Here is a 17,396-nt window from a genome sequence, read left to right as displayed (position 1 = left end):
GCGACAATGGTGCAGACAGTTGCCGTCAGTAAACGTAGGGGAATCGTTTGATTCTGAAGGTCAATTCGGAGTGCTTGAATGCTTTAAAATCTCTCGCTATGAAATATTTTTTTTCAATTTGTTTTATCCAAATTACCAAAAAGATCGCTTAGTAATGATCTCTGTAAAAAATTATACGAGAAGTCTTCAAAGAGCAATCAAGTGGGTCGTAATATTATCACATATTTTTAGGCAATATTCAGAAATTAATTAGTCAGAAAAAAATTTATTCAGTTATATTTCTAGACGTAGCTCAGGCGTTTGATAAAGTGTAGCATGAAAGCCTTTTATATAAGATTAAAAACGTAATACCTTTAAAATTATATAAAATACTAGAATCTTATTTAAAAATAGGCAATTTATGGTTAAAGTAGGAGATTTCATATCTGATGAACGACAGATAAGGACAGGACAGTGTTGTAGGCCCAATTCTATACATCATATATGTATGCAGCTGCTCTCTTAATAGCTACATAATAATGTTTTGACATCAACCTTTTCGAATGACACAGCTCTAGTGAGCCATAATAAATGCCCCATAGTAGCATCAAGAATATTAGCGGAGCATTTAAGTTCTATCGATGAATGGATTGGTTTATAAATGTAAATGAACAGAAGTGTAAGCATGTTACATTTTCGCTAAGACCAAAAATGTGCCAGGCAGTAAAAATTAACAATATTCTAGTGCCTCAAGCGAATGAAGGTATCTTGGTATTGGTATTCACCTAAATGAAGGCTCACGTGGAGAAAACATATACATATCTAGTAAAATAACTTGCATTAAGATAAGAGCTGCAAATTTAAATTGGCTTTTAAATAAAAACTCCAAACTTGCATGTATGGCATTCAACAGTGTAGTACAACCTTTGCAACTAATATCGATATAATACAAAGGTTCCAATCGAAAATACTTAGTACAATCACGTGTTCGCCATGGTTCATGCGCATTGAAAATACCCATCAAATCTAGGTATCTAGAAGTTGAGAACAGCAGCTTGAAATATATATCTAAACTCCGTGATCACTCAAACCCATTGGCTAATGCTTTGGTATATTCCTGCGATCAAACACGCCTAAACAGAAGAGCAACGTTTCACCAAAACAGCTCAATCATTTGCTTGAGCTTGTCTAGTTTTTAAATAGATTTTAGATTTTATACCTATAAATTATAAATAAATTATTGTTTAATTTTTTGTTAGGTTTTAAAAAGCAGATCCAATAAATAAAGAACAATTGAAAAAAATATAATAATTTGGCATAGTTAGAAATTGATAAAATGTTAGAAGTTTGATGAACCCTGCTTTCCATGTTCCTTTACACTCAGAGAAGGCATCGAATATTGACATGCTGAGGTCTACTCACGTAACTCTCTCTTTATAATCCAATACTAATTAACTGATTTGTCCTGGATGCGTAGTTCTTTTGGTCTAATTGCCATATGGACATATTTCAGCGAGTAGTAATCTCCACGCCATGAATACCAAGTTATACCAACAGCATACGAGTTAGTGACACCATTAAGATAGAGTCCATTTAAGTTACTGTAAATTGGAAAGAACGTCACATATTTCATTATTTCCAAACATACATATATGTATGTATTTTAAAATAAGTAAATTTACCTCTGATGGCAATTAGGATTTCCATACCACCATCCGCCTTTATATGCTTCTGCACAATTAAACGACCGCTCGCTATTATCTTGATCGTATGTGGAGAAAGGGGAACCAGCGTGTGCGTTCAACATCCCATCACCTGCTGTGCCCGAATATTCTCCTAAAATACTCAAACCATATTTTTGTCTTTCGTCGGCAATGGCAAAACTGTCGTACTTGGCATACTTTGTACTACCCTCGAAATCCCTCAACTCGATCCATAATTCGTGCAATTGTGAGGCCGTTAGTGCATGTAATTTATCGAGACCAAAGAAGAAATTCATATTCAAGTTGCCAAAACCGTTCTTGTACTCCTTCCAACCACGATAAAAGTCTGTATTATTGTCTTGTCGTAGTTGTATTAGTGTCCAGGCTTCTCCACCCGATGGATCCAATAAACAGTGAACATAGAACGCTTTACCATCGCCGTATTGTGGAGGCAATTTTATTTTATATATGCCACTTTTAGCTTTCTTCCCTGTCAAATGAACTGCTTCATTGCAACTCGCCGGTAAATACTCTGTATCGAAGGCATCTTTACACGAATCGCTCGCTGTGCTGGCGCCGAGAGCACAGAGAATTACCAGTAAAACTGAGAGCAACCAGAAACTCTGTTGGCAACTCATCTTCGCAAATTTTCTTTACAGACTAGCTTTACTAAGGCATTCGAGAATTCTATATATACGAACCCGTGCAAAATATTTTTATTGTATTTCTGTATTAAATATCAACTTTAATAAAGTGTTGTTGTAGTTACAGAAGCGATAAGAGAGTTATTTTGGTATAACAATCGCAAACATTCCAAAAGGGTCTTGTGCTTTATTATTCACGTCGGTTTTTATACTTTCGCAACAAAGTTGCTAAAGAGAGTATTATAGTTTTGTTCACATAACGGTTGTTTGTAACACCCAAAACTAAACGAGTTAGATATAGGGTTATGTATATCAAAGCGATCAGGATGAAGAGTGGAGTTCAAATCCGAATGTCTGTATGTCCGTCCTTCCACCGTCTGTGCAAGCTGTAACTTGAGTAAAAATTAAGATATCTTGATGAAACTTGGCAAACTTATTTCTTGGCACCATAGGAAGGTGCTTTCGAAAATGAGCAAAATCGGACCACTGCCACGCCCTCAAAATGGCGAAAACCGAAAACACATTAAGTGCCATAACTAAGCCATAAATAAAGCTTTGGAAATAAAATTTGGTACGAAGGATCGCACTATGAAGGGGCATATTTGGATGTAATTTTTTTGGGGAAGTAGGCGTGACCCCGCCCCCAAATAGGTTTTTTGTACATATCTCGCAAACCAATGGAGCTATATAAACCAAACTTTCTGCAGTGGCTTTTTTAGCCACTTCTTAATACAGCCCAAAAATGAAAGAAATCGGATAATTACCACGCTCACCTCCCATACAAAGGTTAGGTTGAAAATTACTAAAAGTGGGTTAACTCACTAAAGAAAAACGTCAGAAACACTAAATTTTACATAAGAAATGGAAGATGGAAGCTGCACTCAATTTTTTTTACAAAATGGAAAATGGGCGTGGCGTCGCCCACTTATGGGTCAAAAACCATATCTCAGGAACTACTTGACCGATTTCAATGAAACTTGGTTTGTAATAGTTTCCTTACATCCCAATGATATGTTGTGAAAATAGGCGAAATCGCTTCACAACCACGCCCACTTCCTATATACCAGGACTTTGAAGACAATCTGAATCGTTTACTTTACAATATATAAAGTAAGTACTAGTGAAGATACCGGTGTAGAGATTTGCACAAATACTATGTTTATAGTGCGGCAGCCCCATTCTAAAAATCGCCGAAATCGGACCATAGGTTTTTAAGATCCCATAAATCGAACACGAAGACCTCGGTGCTTCTAACATAATATTATGGTTTCCAACATTCAATGAACTTTATACAATATATATGACGAATATGTGGGTCAAATTGTGTATTATATATCCATATTAATATTATAAATGCGAAAGTAACTTTGTCTGTCTGTTACTCTTTCACGTCTAAACGGCTGAACGGATTTTGATGAAATTTAGTTAGGAGATAGATAGTACTTAGTTACATTTTTATTATTATTTAGTTAAGGTAGCTGTTAGATGTAGATATTTTCTTAACCAATCATTCATATGTTTCTCTAGGTTTACTCAGATATGTTTGATTCTTTATTTTTGCAGTCGCTTTCATTTGTTAATTCTCAATTCATGTGCATGTTCATATGTATGCAGCATATTGTTTATGATATAAAATATATATAAATAATAATATTTTGAAGATAGTCATTGTTGCTTTGTTAAAATATTTTTGTCATTGTTCAATTGTACCTATAAGGTTGTGTCGATAGCCCAAAACAATTTGTAACAAGTAAGGAAAGGCTAAGTTTGGGTTCAACCGAACATTTTATACTCCCGGAATTTATTGATGTAATTTTATTAAGATAACACACAATACTGACCCATAAATTCATAAAGAACAATAGAATAACGAAAATCATCATACATTGGATATGAGGACCGTGGTAATTTCTGAATCGAGTTCACTCATTTTCACCATCAAAGCATAACGGGAATAGGGGCAACTTGGCTACCTGTTAGTAGGCACACAAACTGTACATTCGGCATTGAAATTACTCCTAAATCGCAAATCAACGAAACACCAGTTTGCAAAATCGCCAAAAATAGCGCTATAGCGCAGAGATTCTCCAGATATGCAAGTTGATAATTTGAGAAGTACGGCGCATAAAAAATCGCTTATTTATACATACAAGTGTTTTTGGGACAAGATCAAAGCAGTTGCTTTTGTAGAAGCAGTTGCTAGATATTGGAATTGGTAAGGTCACAGTTGACACCTCGATGGATTAATAACATTTCAAATAGATTTCTGTCTCTTCTGTCTCTTTTCGGACATAAAACAGCAATATAATACCCATAATTGGCTGAGTGAACGACCTATATTGGTTGCAAAAAACAAATATGTCGTCGATGTCAATGCGACAATTTAGAATTTCGTTACAGGAGAGCTGACACAGATACAAATTAGGATGACGTAGCCAACAATCCCAAATGATTTTTATAATCATTGGAGTTGCCATGTCACCACTTAATTTTACATTTAAAAGTAGCATCAGTTGTCATCATGCTGTATAACATAAATCAACCTCGACTTTGTAATGAACTTTGTATCGTCATCGAAGCCAAGATTGATTGTATATCTTAGACACAAAACGTGTGGCCGGGTCTGCTAGTTATAAATAAAGTTAAATAAATAAATTGCGAGAGTATAAAATGTTCGGTTACACCCGAACTTAGCCCTTCTTACTTGTTTTAATGAGGTTGATGCGTGAATTTATAGTTTACCAGGAAGAGTATCGAAATTCGTTGAAATTTTTAGCTGGGTTTTACGCTAACCAGATAATTTTCATGACTAATGAATATGAGTACGAATCATTTTTTTATCGCTGTACAATTTTTTCTGAAAAATTATAAATTTTGGTATTCCGTTATCGTTCTTCAGTATGCGCGTGTATGCCTGCGGTTTTTCTGCACTATTTAAATTTCAGCGGCCGGCATCACATACAAAATGTGAAGATGACGTAAACGCTTCAAAATGCGTGGCCCCATCGAAAAATCGAACAAGCTTCTTTGAAGGAATTTGTGCCCATAGCTAATCCGAAATTAACTACATATGCATGTATGTATGTATGTATATCTAAATTTGTGACGCATTCCAACAATATCAATATCAGTTGTAGCAAGCATTTGACGCAATATATACTAAAAAATATTATTGAAATGGCTCCAAACGGAGACAACGTGTAGTGATGATGCATTTGGAAGGCAGAACTGTCCGAAAAATCGCTGAATTATAACAAAATAAGCAGATTAATGTTTCCACGACATTATTAGGAAATTCGGTGAAGTGCGTGGACTAGAAAACAAGAACTGTGGAGGATTAGAGACTACATTTATTGATGAGATGAGCGATAGGTGATATTATCCAAAAGAAGTAAATACAGAGGCAGTCAAAAGTATTCACACACAACTTGATCTCTATTATCCTGTTTTTATACTTTCGCAACAAAAGTTGCTAAAGAGAGTATTATAGTTTTGTTCACATAACGGTTGTTTGTAACACCCAAAACTAAACGAGTTAGATATAGGGTTATATATACCAAAGTGATCAGGGTGAAGAGTGGAGTTCAAATCCGAATGTCTGTCTGTCCGTCCGTCCGTCCGTCCGTCTGTGCAAGCTGTAACATGAGTACAAATTAAGATATCTTGATGAAACTTGGCACACTTATTTCTTGGCACCATACGAAGGCGCTTTCGAAAATGAGCAAAATCTGACCACTGCCACGCCCTCAAAATGGCGAAAACCGAAAACACATTAAGTGCCCATTCCCAGAATAGTTGTTGTTTGTTCCTTCTAACAGTAATATGTACATACATATAATACCAGAAAAGTCTATAACAACAACAACAGTGTAAATTCTCTGGACGAATAGATAGATTTTCATGTAAAATTAGATTTTTTTTACACGTTTTCTATTTTTTGCACGATTTTTTTTTAAATTGGTCCCAATAGTAAGTTTTATATAAAAATTTTATTTTTTTTTGCTCGGTTTTTTTTTACACGTGTAATTTACTGTCCCAGTTAACCGTGCAAAAAGGAGATTAACTGTTTATATTATTATGTATAAACAATAAAGATTACAAAATAAACAATACTTGGTAACTCTATAGTTTAGTTCAAGAATGATAGAATACAAGATTACGACAGAGTGATGCGCTCAGGACCCCAGAATGGGAATAGGCAACAGAAGAATTGTCAAATGGAAAACGGAAAACGGAAATGTAAAACATAGTGACCCAAATTGAATAATGTGCAGATAAAATATCACAATGAACATGATTCTTAAAATCGTCGTCTATAAAATGATCCAATATAATAATGCATATTTATAATTAAAACAAGGAAGGAAAGGCTAAATTCGGGTGCAACCGAACATTTTATACTCTCACAACTTCGGCATACAGTTTAATAGAACAACGAAAACCTATATAGTGTATGAGGGCTGAGGTAATTCCTGAACCCATTTCATTCCTTTTTAGGCTCACATAATTTTGCTAAGATATCTCACATATTTACCAATACATATATACGGAATAAAGCCCACCGTATTTTTGAAAAACCTATAATTAGGTATATGGAAGCTGGGAGATGTTATGACCCGATTTTAATAATTTGTGGAATAGAACACTTTTAGAAGAAAACAATTTCCTTTGAATTACATTAAATTATCTAAGAGATTTACCCATATTTTCGGTTAAAATTTACCCTTAGGCGCTGAGTTCAACATGTCCGATATCTGGGATCTTGAAAAGTTATAGTCCGTTTTCAACAATTTTTTTCAAGTGAAGCCAGAGATGATATGCACTATTTGTGTAAAGTTTTATACCGCTATCTTCATTGGTTCCTTATGTATTCATTATAAAGTGAAGGAATCAGATGGAATTCAAAATTCAGTTATATGGGAAGTTGTCGTGGTTATGAACCGATTTCATCCATTTTTCACATGTGTCATCAAGGTATTATGTACCGAATTTAATTGAAATCTGTCGAGTAGTTCCTGTGATATGGTTTTTGACCCATAAGTGGGCGATGCCACGCCCATTTTTCATTTTGTAAAAAAATTTGAGTTCAGCTTCCTTCTACTAGTTCTTCTGTAAAATTTTTTTTTAAAGATATCTTAATTTTTACTCAAGTTATCCGTTGCACGGACAGACGGATGTACGGACAGACAGACATCCGGATTTCAACTCGTATCGTCATCCTGATCAATTTGCTATGTATAAACCTATATCTAACTCGTTTCGTTTTATGACTTACAAACAACCGTTATGTGAACAAAACTATAATACTCTCTTAGCAACTTTTGTTGCGAGAGTATAATGATACGTTTTCTTACAAAAAGTTCGCCTTTTTGTCAACTTTTTTGTTGGTTGTAAAAGTAAAAACTCTTTAGATACGACTTTTATGTACTATAATTGTTAAAGTCTCCAACAGCTGATCGTTTTTCTCCTCTGTGTGCACAAAAGGTGATAGCGGTGAAATTACAAAACTTCCAATGCAAATTAGTCAGTGGTTGTAAGTAGTGTCCGACCGATACCAAAATTTTGGCCGATGCCGATGCCGATTCTTTCATTAACAACATTATTTAGTAAATTAGTACAGTAACAAAATAAAGACAAACACAAATAACATCACAAAATAGGTAAACAACTCAATTCATATGTTAATATGAAGTTGTTTAGAGATTTAATTAATATTCAAAACTAAATAAATTATTATTATAAGATATATGTTTATAGAACAAATAAGTTATTCGCGTTTTCTCAAAGCGAATCTGCAATCAGCAATATAGCTTTTTTCCTTTAAGGGGGTATACCGGTGTGACATTTTCAAAAAATCGATTTTTTATTTTTTGCTTATTCGAAAGTTTATCATTTCAAAAACATCCTGTGAAAGGTAAGGTCGTATCTTGAATAGTTTTTGAATGGCAGCGTTCTAAAGAGCAATCGCTTACATGTATTAGCCGCTATAGTCGAAACTTTAAACGCGTTTTTCTCGAAACGACTTTTCACAAAATTAGATATTGACCGATCAACTTTAAATTAAAACTGAATGTTCTTGAATATATTTACTATACAATGACCTACGATCTCTTTGATTTGTTGAAAATTGTCAATTTGGCATTTAAAAAACGACCATTTTTTACCTAAAAAATCGAAATTTTTTTCAGAACTAAGCCATTTTGTTAATGTTTGATATCTTTCAATAATCGTAGGTCATTGTATAGGGAATATATTCAACTGTAATAACCTTTTTAAATTTTTGTGTTTCAGTTACTCATTCGTGATTCCAAGTGATTATTACGTGACCCTGTCTATGGCAAACTTTTAAAAATAAATTAACCTAGTTACGATTGCTTCTATAATAGTGACTTTATGACATTATCTGCAAAATTCTCAACAACTTTAAACAAAACTGTACATATTTGACATAAATCGAATGTTTCTAGCAGTGCTAAATAAAACCGTTCATTAATGCAAAATTGTTGAATTTCTTTATACTAGACTTAAATTATCACCATGATGAATTGTTAGTTTAGTCAAATGTGATTCACTGTATTTTATATGGTAAACAGAAGAATTCAAATTTTATGCTCTAAAGAAATCAAAAAAGCAAAAAAAAAATTTATTTTAGTATAATCCGAAAGAAGTAGAAAGAATCGGCTAAGAATCGGCCAAATATGGCCGATGCCGGTGCTTAATTTTGTGGCCGATGCCGATACCAAGGCCGATTAATCGGTCGGTCTCTAGCTTTAAAACTGGTATTGAAACTGGAAAATGGGTATTGGAATTACCTGATCAATTTCATCAAAATTTAGTTCATACTATTTTGTTGACCTCCTGAACCCATTAATATTTCGAATATAACATAATTTGCACAAATATTGGATTGGTGTAAGACCTATGCCTGATTTTTTTACATAAAATTGCCCATATACTTTAATAAATTTCATAAATTAATTTCCAGAAATAGTGTGCTTTGGTGTTGAAAATTAATAATATCGGGTCATACATTTACACTTATTTAAAACATTTTGAATTCCTTCCTTAAGTCGTACGCTATTAATATTTTCACATTCATGTGCGGAAACGAATCCCCATAATAATGTTTTGAGTAATTTGCTCACTCACTTTCATTGCACTATAATTTTTCAATTTATTTAAAGATACCCATAGCTCACTTATGCCCAAAAAAAAAAAAAATGCTTACATTCACATACTATCTTGTTGCACTAAACTTAAGTTCATGGCTTTGAGTTTTTCTTTATGTCTTTTGATGCTATCGGCAAGCAACGCACACTTAATTGGACACAGAGTGTGTTAAAAACAAATTTTCAACAAATTTTTGTGTGAGCTCTAAAAAATTTAAGCATAAAAAGTTTTTATCTTGGCCAATGGCAATAACACCATTAGCCTGGTGAGCCACTAATAAATACTTATATAAAGGGTGTGTTTGTAGGGATTTCGAATTTGCTACAAGTACAGCTGTGAAAACAGTTGGCATTGTTAAGAGCTGTCTTTCATCCCATGTAAATATTATTATATTTGAAAATTAAATATTAAATTCCTGTCTCGAAGATTTGTTTGTCAAAAGCCTTATATGGCGAATTGAAGGATCTAACAATTATACAGACTAAAACCATGAGTCAAAATCCAACTGAAACCTTAAAGCTTTTATATTTAAATTACAAGTTTGAAACTCCATAAAAGCACCTTGTACTTACGATTTAAGATGTAGATAAAGCAAGAAATGGCAGTACGTACACTTAGCGGGAAATGAGTGAGCTTGTCCAATAAGCCAAGCAGGACGAGTGCAAGAAAAATATACTGCTCCAAATACCAAAGCAGACAAACATATCTGTACATACACAGGCAGTAACGTGCACAATGATGGAGCCATGTACAGCGGGTGTGATCCAAAAAAGAAACAAAAAGGTAAAACAATAAAGAAGAGACGAGAAGAATGCGTGCGCGATGTGCCATGCCGAAGGAGACCAAACGAAGCGTGCAGTCAAAGAAACGCTGCCGCCTTTTATTGTCGCCAACGCGTATACATAAAATGCCGCATAAATAAAATGAGCCGAAAACTTTTCTCCCAATGGGATCGCCAAAAAGTTAAAGTTATTGTATACAAACAACAACAATGCACTTGTACATGGGCACACGTAGCCGTGGCATTGAGTGCCTGCCATAATGAATTGGATAGCCGGCTCGGCGAAATCTGAAGGGCCTGCCAAACAATAACAATAATAGTTAATAGCAAAAGTTACAACAACACTGGCTATGGCGAGCGTAATAAAAGCGCAAAAATGACAACAAAACAAGTAAGAAAGGGCTAAGTTCGGGTGTCACCGAACATTTTATACTCTCGCAATTTATTTATTTAAATTTATTAATATAATAAACAATTTGACTCACATATTCGGCATATATGTATGTATATGGTATAAAGTCCATTGAAAGTTTGAAAACCCTAATATTAGGTATATAGGAGATATATGATCCATTTTAGAATTAGACTATTTTCACAACATATCATTGGGAAGGTTGGAAAATATATGAACCGAATTTCATTGAAATTGGTGGAGTAGTTTCGGAGATATGGTTTTTGACCCATAAGTGAGCGGAACCACGCTCATTTAAAATTTTGTATACCATTCTGGGTGCAGCTCTTCTGCACCTTCTTTATAATAAAATTTAAGGTTTTTGTTGGGTTTCCTTACTGAATTAAAGCATTTTTAGTAGTTTTCAACATAACTTTTGTATGGGAGGTGGGCGGGGTTATAATCCAACTTCCTCAATTTTAGGACTGTATAAGATAGTACCTAAAAAACGACTCTAGATAGTTTCCTTGATGTAGCTTTAGTAGTTTGCGACACTTTATGTGTTTTCGGTTTTGGACATTTTGTGGTCGTGGCAGTGGTCCGATAACGGCCATCTTCGAACTTAATCTTCTTATGGTGCCAAGAAATACGTCTTCCAAGTTTCATCAAGATATCTCAATTTTCACATACAGACAGACAGACATCCGGATTCATTTTGATATATATATATAACCCTATATCTAACTCGTTTAGTTGTAGGACTTACAACCAACCGTTATATGGACAAATTATAATACTCTCGTAGCTTTGTTGCGAGAGTATAAAAATTAAACGAATGAAATGCATCCCAGCACGCAGCTCCTCTTCTGCTTTCTCTACATTCTCACGACTATAAAAGTTCAACGGAAACTGCGCGCGGAAGTGAAAGCGGAACCAGACGCGTGGTAGCCGGGCCGCCAAGTTCGCGTGCACGAATGTGTCTCCACAGTGGCATTGGCGGCCAATGGAGGCCAAAATAAATATCAGTTGCGCAATTATGTAACTTCCTAAGTGGCTGCCAGCAGGTATATGTGCTGTGTGCTTGGTGGCTGCGGCAGAGTCGCTGGGGCTTGCTGGCCGCATGAGCGTTTGTAATTCCGCGCGCGTAAACTAAGAGCGCGTGCATACATACATAGATATAGTGTGACTGTGCGCTCCGCAAACTGGAAGGAGTCGTTGTTTATATATTCCATTATATATTATACTGAAGATTGAGCGCGAGGGCTGGCTTAATTGAAGACGTCGCTGTAACTGGAATTTCAAAGCTGTGCTGCAGGAAGCGCGTTTTCAGATTTGTAGGCTGATAAGTTTCGTGACTATAAACAACGTAGGAACTATAAATTGTCTGCGACAAGAAAAACTCAAAAAAATTTGTTAAAGTATTATTTGAACTTTCGTGAAGTTGATTTCGAAAATGTATTAGTGAAAGATGTAAAGCTAATAATAAACTATTTTAAATAAATTTTAATAAAAAATTTTTAACCAGTAACATAATTATAGAATGTATAAACAAAACTAAGTTTCAAGAAAACTTTTTGAATTCTGCGAAAAATCGCTACACTAAATGAAACAAACAATTCGGAAGCATCAATAAAATACTAAGGGATAATAGTTATTATGACATTTAGTTGTATCAATTGCTGGATTATGTGTTTTTTTAAGTTAACAACTTCATCTAAAATTAGTTGAAGTTCGTTATACCAAATAAGAGTTTAGTAGTTCTGTAGTACAATTCCTTTAACTTCTATTTAATTGAGTCCGTAAATGAACTAGTAGTAATTTGGTAAACGGCACTATTAGTAATATAATAAATTGTGTTGAAATCATTCTGAGACACTGAAAAATCAGATGAACAAATTCTTTAGTATAGGATTGTGATTGTTCAGCTTAACATAGATCATAAGAGCAGACATTTTATAGAAATTCAGAAAGAATATTTTTCTATTTATAATGTGCATCTCTGCCAAAATGGGTGAAATCGGGTCAACATTATATTAGGGTTTTCAAACACACCGGGTTTTATACCATAGATATTGATTAATATGTGAGATACTTTATCAAAATTAAGTGAGCGTATAGTATTGGATATAATGTAGCTTGGTGAAGAAAATTAGTGACATCTGGGATTAGTGCCTAATATATAGGTCATTAAATAAATAAATTGCGAGAGTATAAATTGTTCGGTTACTCCCGAACTTGGACCTTCCTAACTGGTTTTATTTCAATTTGTTTTATTGAATTTGCTTTGTTAAATTGATTGATAATGATCCCTATAAAGTAGCATGGTGTATTTAAGTAGCAAGTGAACCATAGATTAATTAGTCAGAAGTGAATAACCATGGCCTAACGCACATTTTTCAAAAATAAAATAAATTGGTTATTCTACTTTAATGTTTTATTGCTACAAATACATACAATCGTGTATTTCAATTTGAAAATAAGATCAAGGCCTGATTAGAGGTCTCAACAAACGCTGTATTTTAACGAAAGAGTAAACATGTACTTCGACATAAGAAGCCTTTTATTATTGATATGAAACTGTGGTACTAGCAAAGGGGTGACGAATGATGACATTTACGGGTGACGTTAGTTCGAGGTAGCCTTGCCATCTGAAACACGGTAATAACAAAAAAGCATAACAGTTAAAATTAGATGTTTAGAGCTACTGACTTTCGGTAAACATTTTCTAGCCACATAACACTCTCATTTTAATCTAATACTAATTAGCTGATCTGTTCTGGTGGAGTAGTTCTTTTGGTCTAATTGCCATATGAACATATTTCATCGAGTAGTAATCTCCGTGCCAAGGTTTCCACATTATACCATCGGCAAAGGATTTAGTGACACCATTAAGATATAGTCCATTTAAGTTGCTGTAAATTGGAAAGTACGTCACATATTTTGTTATTTCCAAACATATATGTACATATGTATTTCAAAATAAGTAAATTTACCTATGGAGGCATTCATATTTGCCATACCACCAACCGCCTTTATATGCTTCTGCGCAATTGACATCATTATCAATATGTTCGTCATTATCCTGATCGTATGTGGAGAATTTGGCACCACCATGTACTTTTAACATGGCATCACCTGCTGTGCCCGAATATTCTCCTAAAATACTCAAAGCATATTTTTGTCTTTCGTCGGCAATGGCAAAACTGTCGTACTTGGCATACTTTGTACTACCCTCGAAATCTCTCAACTCGATCCATAATTCGTGCAATTGTGAGGCCGTTAATGCATGTAATTTATCGAGACCCATGAAGAAATTCATATTCAAGTTGCCGAAGCCCTTCTTGTACTCCTCCCAACCACGAGAAAAATTCATGTATTCGTCTTTTCGTAGTTGTATTAGTGTCCAGGCTTCTCCACCCGATGGATCCAATAAACAGTGAACATAGAACGCTTTACCATCGCCGTATTGTGGAGGCAATTGTATTTTATATATGCCACTTTTAGCTTTCTTCCCTGTCAAATGAACTGCTTCATTGCAACTCGCCGGTAAATACTCTGTATCGAAGGCATCTTTACACGAATCGCTCGCTGTGCTGGCGCCGAGAGCACAGAGAATTACCAGTAAAACTGAGAGCAACCAGAAACTCTGTTGGCAACTCATCTTCGCAAATTTTCTTTACAGACTAACTTTACTAAGGCATTCGAGAATTCTATATATACGAACCCGTGCAAAATATTTTTATTGTATTTCTGTATTAAATATCAACTTTAATAAAGTGTTGTTGTAGTTACAGAAGCGATAAGAGAGTTATTTTGGTATAACAATCGCAAATATTCCAAAAGGGTCTTGTGCTTTATTATTCACGTCGGTTTTTATACTCTCGCAACAAAGTTGCTAAAGAGAGTATTATAGTTTTGTTCACATAACGGTTGTTTGTAACACCCAAAACTAAACGAGTTAGATATAGGGTTATATATATCAAAGTGATCAGGATGAAGAGTGGAGTTCAAATCCGAATGTCTGTATGTCCGTCCGTCCGTCCGTCTGTGCAAGCTGTAACTTGAGTAAAAATTAAGATATCTTGATGAAACTTGGCAAACTTATTTCTTGGCACCATAGGAAGGTGCTTTCGAAAATGAGCAAAATCGGACCACTGCCACGCCCTCAAAATGGCGAAAACCGAAAACACATAAAGTGTCATAACTAAGCCATAAATAAAGCTATGGAAATAAATTGCACTATGAAGGGGCATATTTGATTGTAATTTTTTTGGGGAAGTAGGCGTGACCCCGCCCCCAAATAGGTTTTTTGTACATATCTCACAAACCAATAGAGCTATATAAACCAAACTTTCTACAGTGTTTTTTTTAGCCACTTCTAATAAAGTCCAAAAATGAAAGAAATCGGATAATAACACGCCCACCTCCCTTACAACGGTTAGGTTGAAAATTACTAAAAGTGGGTTAACTCAGGAACTACTTGACCGATTTCAATGAAACTTGGTTTGTAATAGTTTCCTTTCATCCCAATGATATGTTGTGAAAATAGGCCAAATCGCTTTACAACCACGCCCACTTCCTATATACCAGAACTTTGAAGACAATTTGAATCGTTTACTTTACAATATATAAAGTAGCACTAGTGAAGATATCGGTGCAAAACTTTGCAAAAATACTGTATTTATAGTGTGGCAGCCCCATTCTAAAAATCATCGAAATCGGGCCATAGTCTGTCAAGGCCCCATATATCGAACACGGGGACCTCGGTGCTTCTAACCTAATATCATGGTTTCCAACATTTAATGAACTTTATACAATATATATGACGAATATGTGGGTCAAATTGTGTATTATATATTATAAATAAAGTTAAATAAATAAATTGCGAGAGTATAAAATGTTCGGTTACTCCCGAACTTGGCCCTTCCTTACTTGTTTTAATGAGGTCGATGCGTGAAATTATAGTTTACCAGGAAGAGTCTCGAAATTCGTTGAAATTTTGAGCTGTGCTTTACGCTAACCAGATAATTTCATGACTAATGAATATGAGTACGAATTATTTTTTCGTTCTTCAGTATGTTCCTGCGGTTTTTCTGCCCATTTTTAAATTTCAGCGGCCGGCATCCCATACAAAATGTGAAGATGACGTAACCGCTTCAAAATGCGTGGCCCCATCGAATAATCGAACAAACTTCTTTGAAGGAATTTGTGCCCATAGCTAATCCGAAATTAACTACATATGTATGTATGTCTAAATTTTTGACGCATTCCAACAATATCAATACCAGTTGTAGCAAGCATTTGACGCAATAAATACTAAAAAATATTATTGAAATGGCTCCAAACGTAGACAACGTGTAGTGATGATGCATTTGGCAGGCTGAATTATAACTATGAAACTACTTATATCTGTTATTCTTTTTAGGCCAGCCATTCAAGATTAGGTGCCTGATAACTTCCAAGAGTCCTATATCTGATTTGAGCTAGGGTCGGGTATTCGCAGAGAAAGAAGAAGACCGATTCCTTTTTGTCTTCTAGTATGCAGGAGCGACATACATATGTGGTTATGGGGCAAACCCATTTTCAACAAATGTTCTCCAAATGTTCTCCAGTGCCCTGTTATTGTGGATGAAAGTCTGTATATGTTTTTACTGGATTTATCTAATAAATCCTTCGTTTTTATCTTATCATAATAAGGCCATAACTGTTTTGTTATTTTACATTTGTTATTTGCTTTCCATCTGTTTAGGGCTATTTGTATGTAATGTATGTATATCTGTCTTCTGATGGTTCCTAATGGGCATGGTATTTGTTCCGCCTCGGATTCATCTAGAGAGGCTCAAGGCTCTTTTGCCAATTCATCTGCTTTTTCATTTCCGAAAATATTCCTGTGGCCGGGAACCCATATAATGGACAGGTTTAGCTTTTCTGCTAATGAGCACAAAACTTTCATGCAATTGCTGACTACGTGTGAATTACTCTTTGGAGACGACAAAGCCAGCAATGCTGCTTGACTGTCTGTGTATACATATATTCGCTTTCTGTATCCCCCCATTGTTGTTCAATATAGTTTCACAGGCCTTCTGTATGCCAAGCACTTCCGCTTGGAAGATACTGGCTGCGTTTGGTAGACGGATAGAGAGAGATATGTCCAGATCCTTGGAGTATACCCCCGTATCTACTCCGCAGTCCATTTTGGAACCGTCGGTATAGATTGAGATTTTATTCTCCTCTATTTCTAGACCTCTTCTCCATTCACGTCTGAAATCTAACTTTGGGGGGATAACTGATTTGTATAAATCGTTAATAAATAATGGTTCAGGATACCGCTATGTCCATAACTTTTCTGGTTCCAACCACCTAGTTCATTTATTCTTATAGCAGAAAGTGCTGCTACGTCGATGGACAGTTGGTATAGGAGGGGTATAGTTGCGTCAGTCGGACATGACTTAAGCGCCCCAGTAACCCCTTCACATGCTGCCCTCTGTAATCCATTTAACTTCTTGATGTTATACTGCACGGCCGGGTACATCCACATGGCTATATTTGGTTTAAGGCCCCAGTTTCTGCTTATTATTCTCTTGCAGGTATAGTGGGCCACAAATGCTTTTTATACTCTCGCAACAAAAGTTGCTAAGAGAGTGTTATAGTTTTGTTCACATAACGGTTGTTTGTAACACCTAAAACCAATAGAGTCATATATACCAAAGTGATCAGGGTGACGAGTA

The 17,396-nt window shown here is 35.1% G+C and overlaps 2 protein-coding genes across 3 annotated transcripts; both read right to left on the bottom strand.

Moving 5' to 3' along the window:
* Positions 1-245: 245 nt before the first annotated feature.
* LOC105216032 (ficolin-1) lies at positions 246-2,336 on the bottom strand. The gene is made up of 2 exons (XM_029042749.2): positions 1,662-2,336; positions 246-1,580 (listed from the first exon to the last, which is right to left on the bottom strand). Exons 1-2 carry the CDS (start codon positions 2,318-2,320, stop codon positions 1,427-1,429), a joined length of 813 nt encoding a protein of 270 aa, XP_028898582.1. The 5' UTR covers positions 2,321-2,336; the 3' UTR covers positions 246-1,426.
* Positions 2,337-13,084: 10,748 nt separating this feature from the next.
* LOC114804425 (ficolin-1-like) lies at positions 13,085-14,378 on the bottom strand. 2 transcript variants are annotated; one of them, XM_054234460.1, is made up of 3 exons: positions 13,662-14,378; positions 13,378-13,580; positions 13,085-13,316 (listed from the first exon to the last, which is right to left on the bottom strand). In XM_054234460.1, exons 1-2 carry the CDS (start codon positions 14,327-14,329, stop codon positions 13,427-13,429), a joined length of 822 nt encoding a protein of 273 aa, XP_054090435.1. In that variant the 5' UTR covers positions 14,330-14,378; the 3' UTR covers positions 13,085-13,316; positions 13,378-13,426. The 2 variants fall into 2 exon arrangements, with proteins under 2 accessions (XP_054090435.1, XP_028898581.1); XM_029042748.2 differs by having other exon boundaries at positions 13,085-13,580.
* Positions 14,379-17,396: the final 3,018 nt, after the last annotated feature.

Source organism: Zeugodacus cucurbitae, chromosome 6 (assembly GCF_028554725.1).
Source record: "Zeugodacus cucurbitae isolate PBARC_wt_2022May chromosome 6, idZeuCucr1.2, whole genome shotgun sequence".
NCBI lineage: Eukaryota > Metazoa > Arthropoda > Insecta > Diptera > Tephritidae > Zeugodacus > Zeugodacus cucurbitae.
Note: the sequence above shows the minus strand (reverse complement) of the source record. Positions and strands in the feature narration are given on the sequence as shown.

Bases quoted from the DNA above. Each gene is read 5' to 3' on its own strand.
- LOC105216032 (XM_029042749.2), bottom strand. From the start codon at position 2,320: ATGAGTTGCCAACAGAGTTTCTGGTTGCTCTCAGTTTTACTGGTAATT. The intron at 1,581-1,661 runs GTAAATTTACTT...TCCAATTTACAG, and splicing joins AATCCTAATTGCCATCAGAG to TAACTTAAATGGACTCTATC.
- LOC114804425 (XM_029042748.2), bottom strand. From the start codon at position 14,329: ATGAGTTGCCAACAGAGTTTCTGGTTGCTCTCAGTTTTACTGGTAATT. The intron at 13,581-13,661 runs GTAAATTTACTT...TCCAATTTACAG, and splicing joins AAATATGAATGCCTCCATAG to CAACTTAAATGGACTATATC.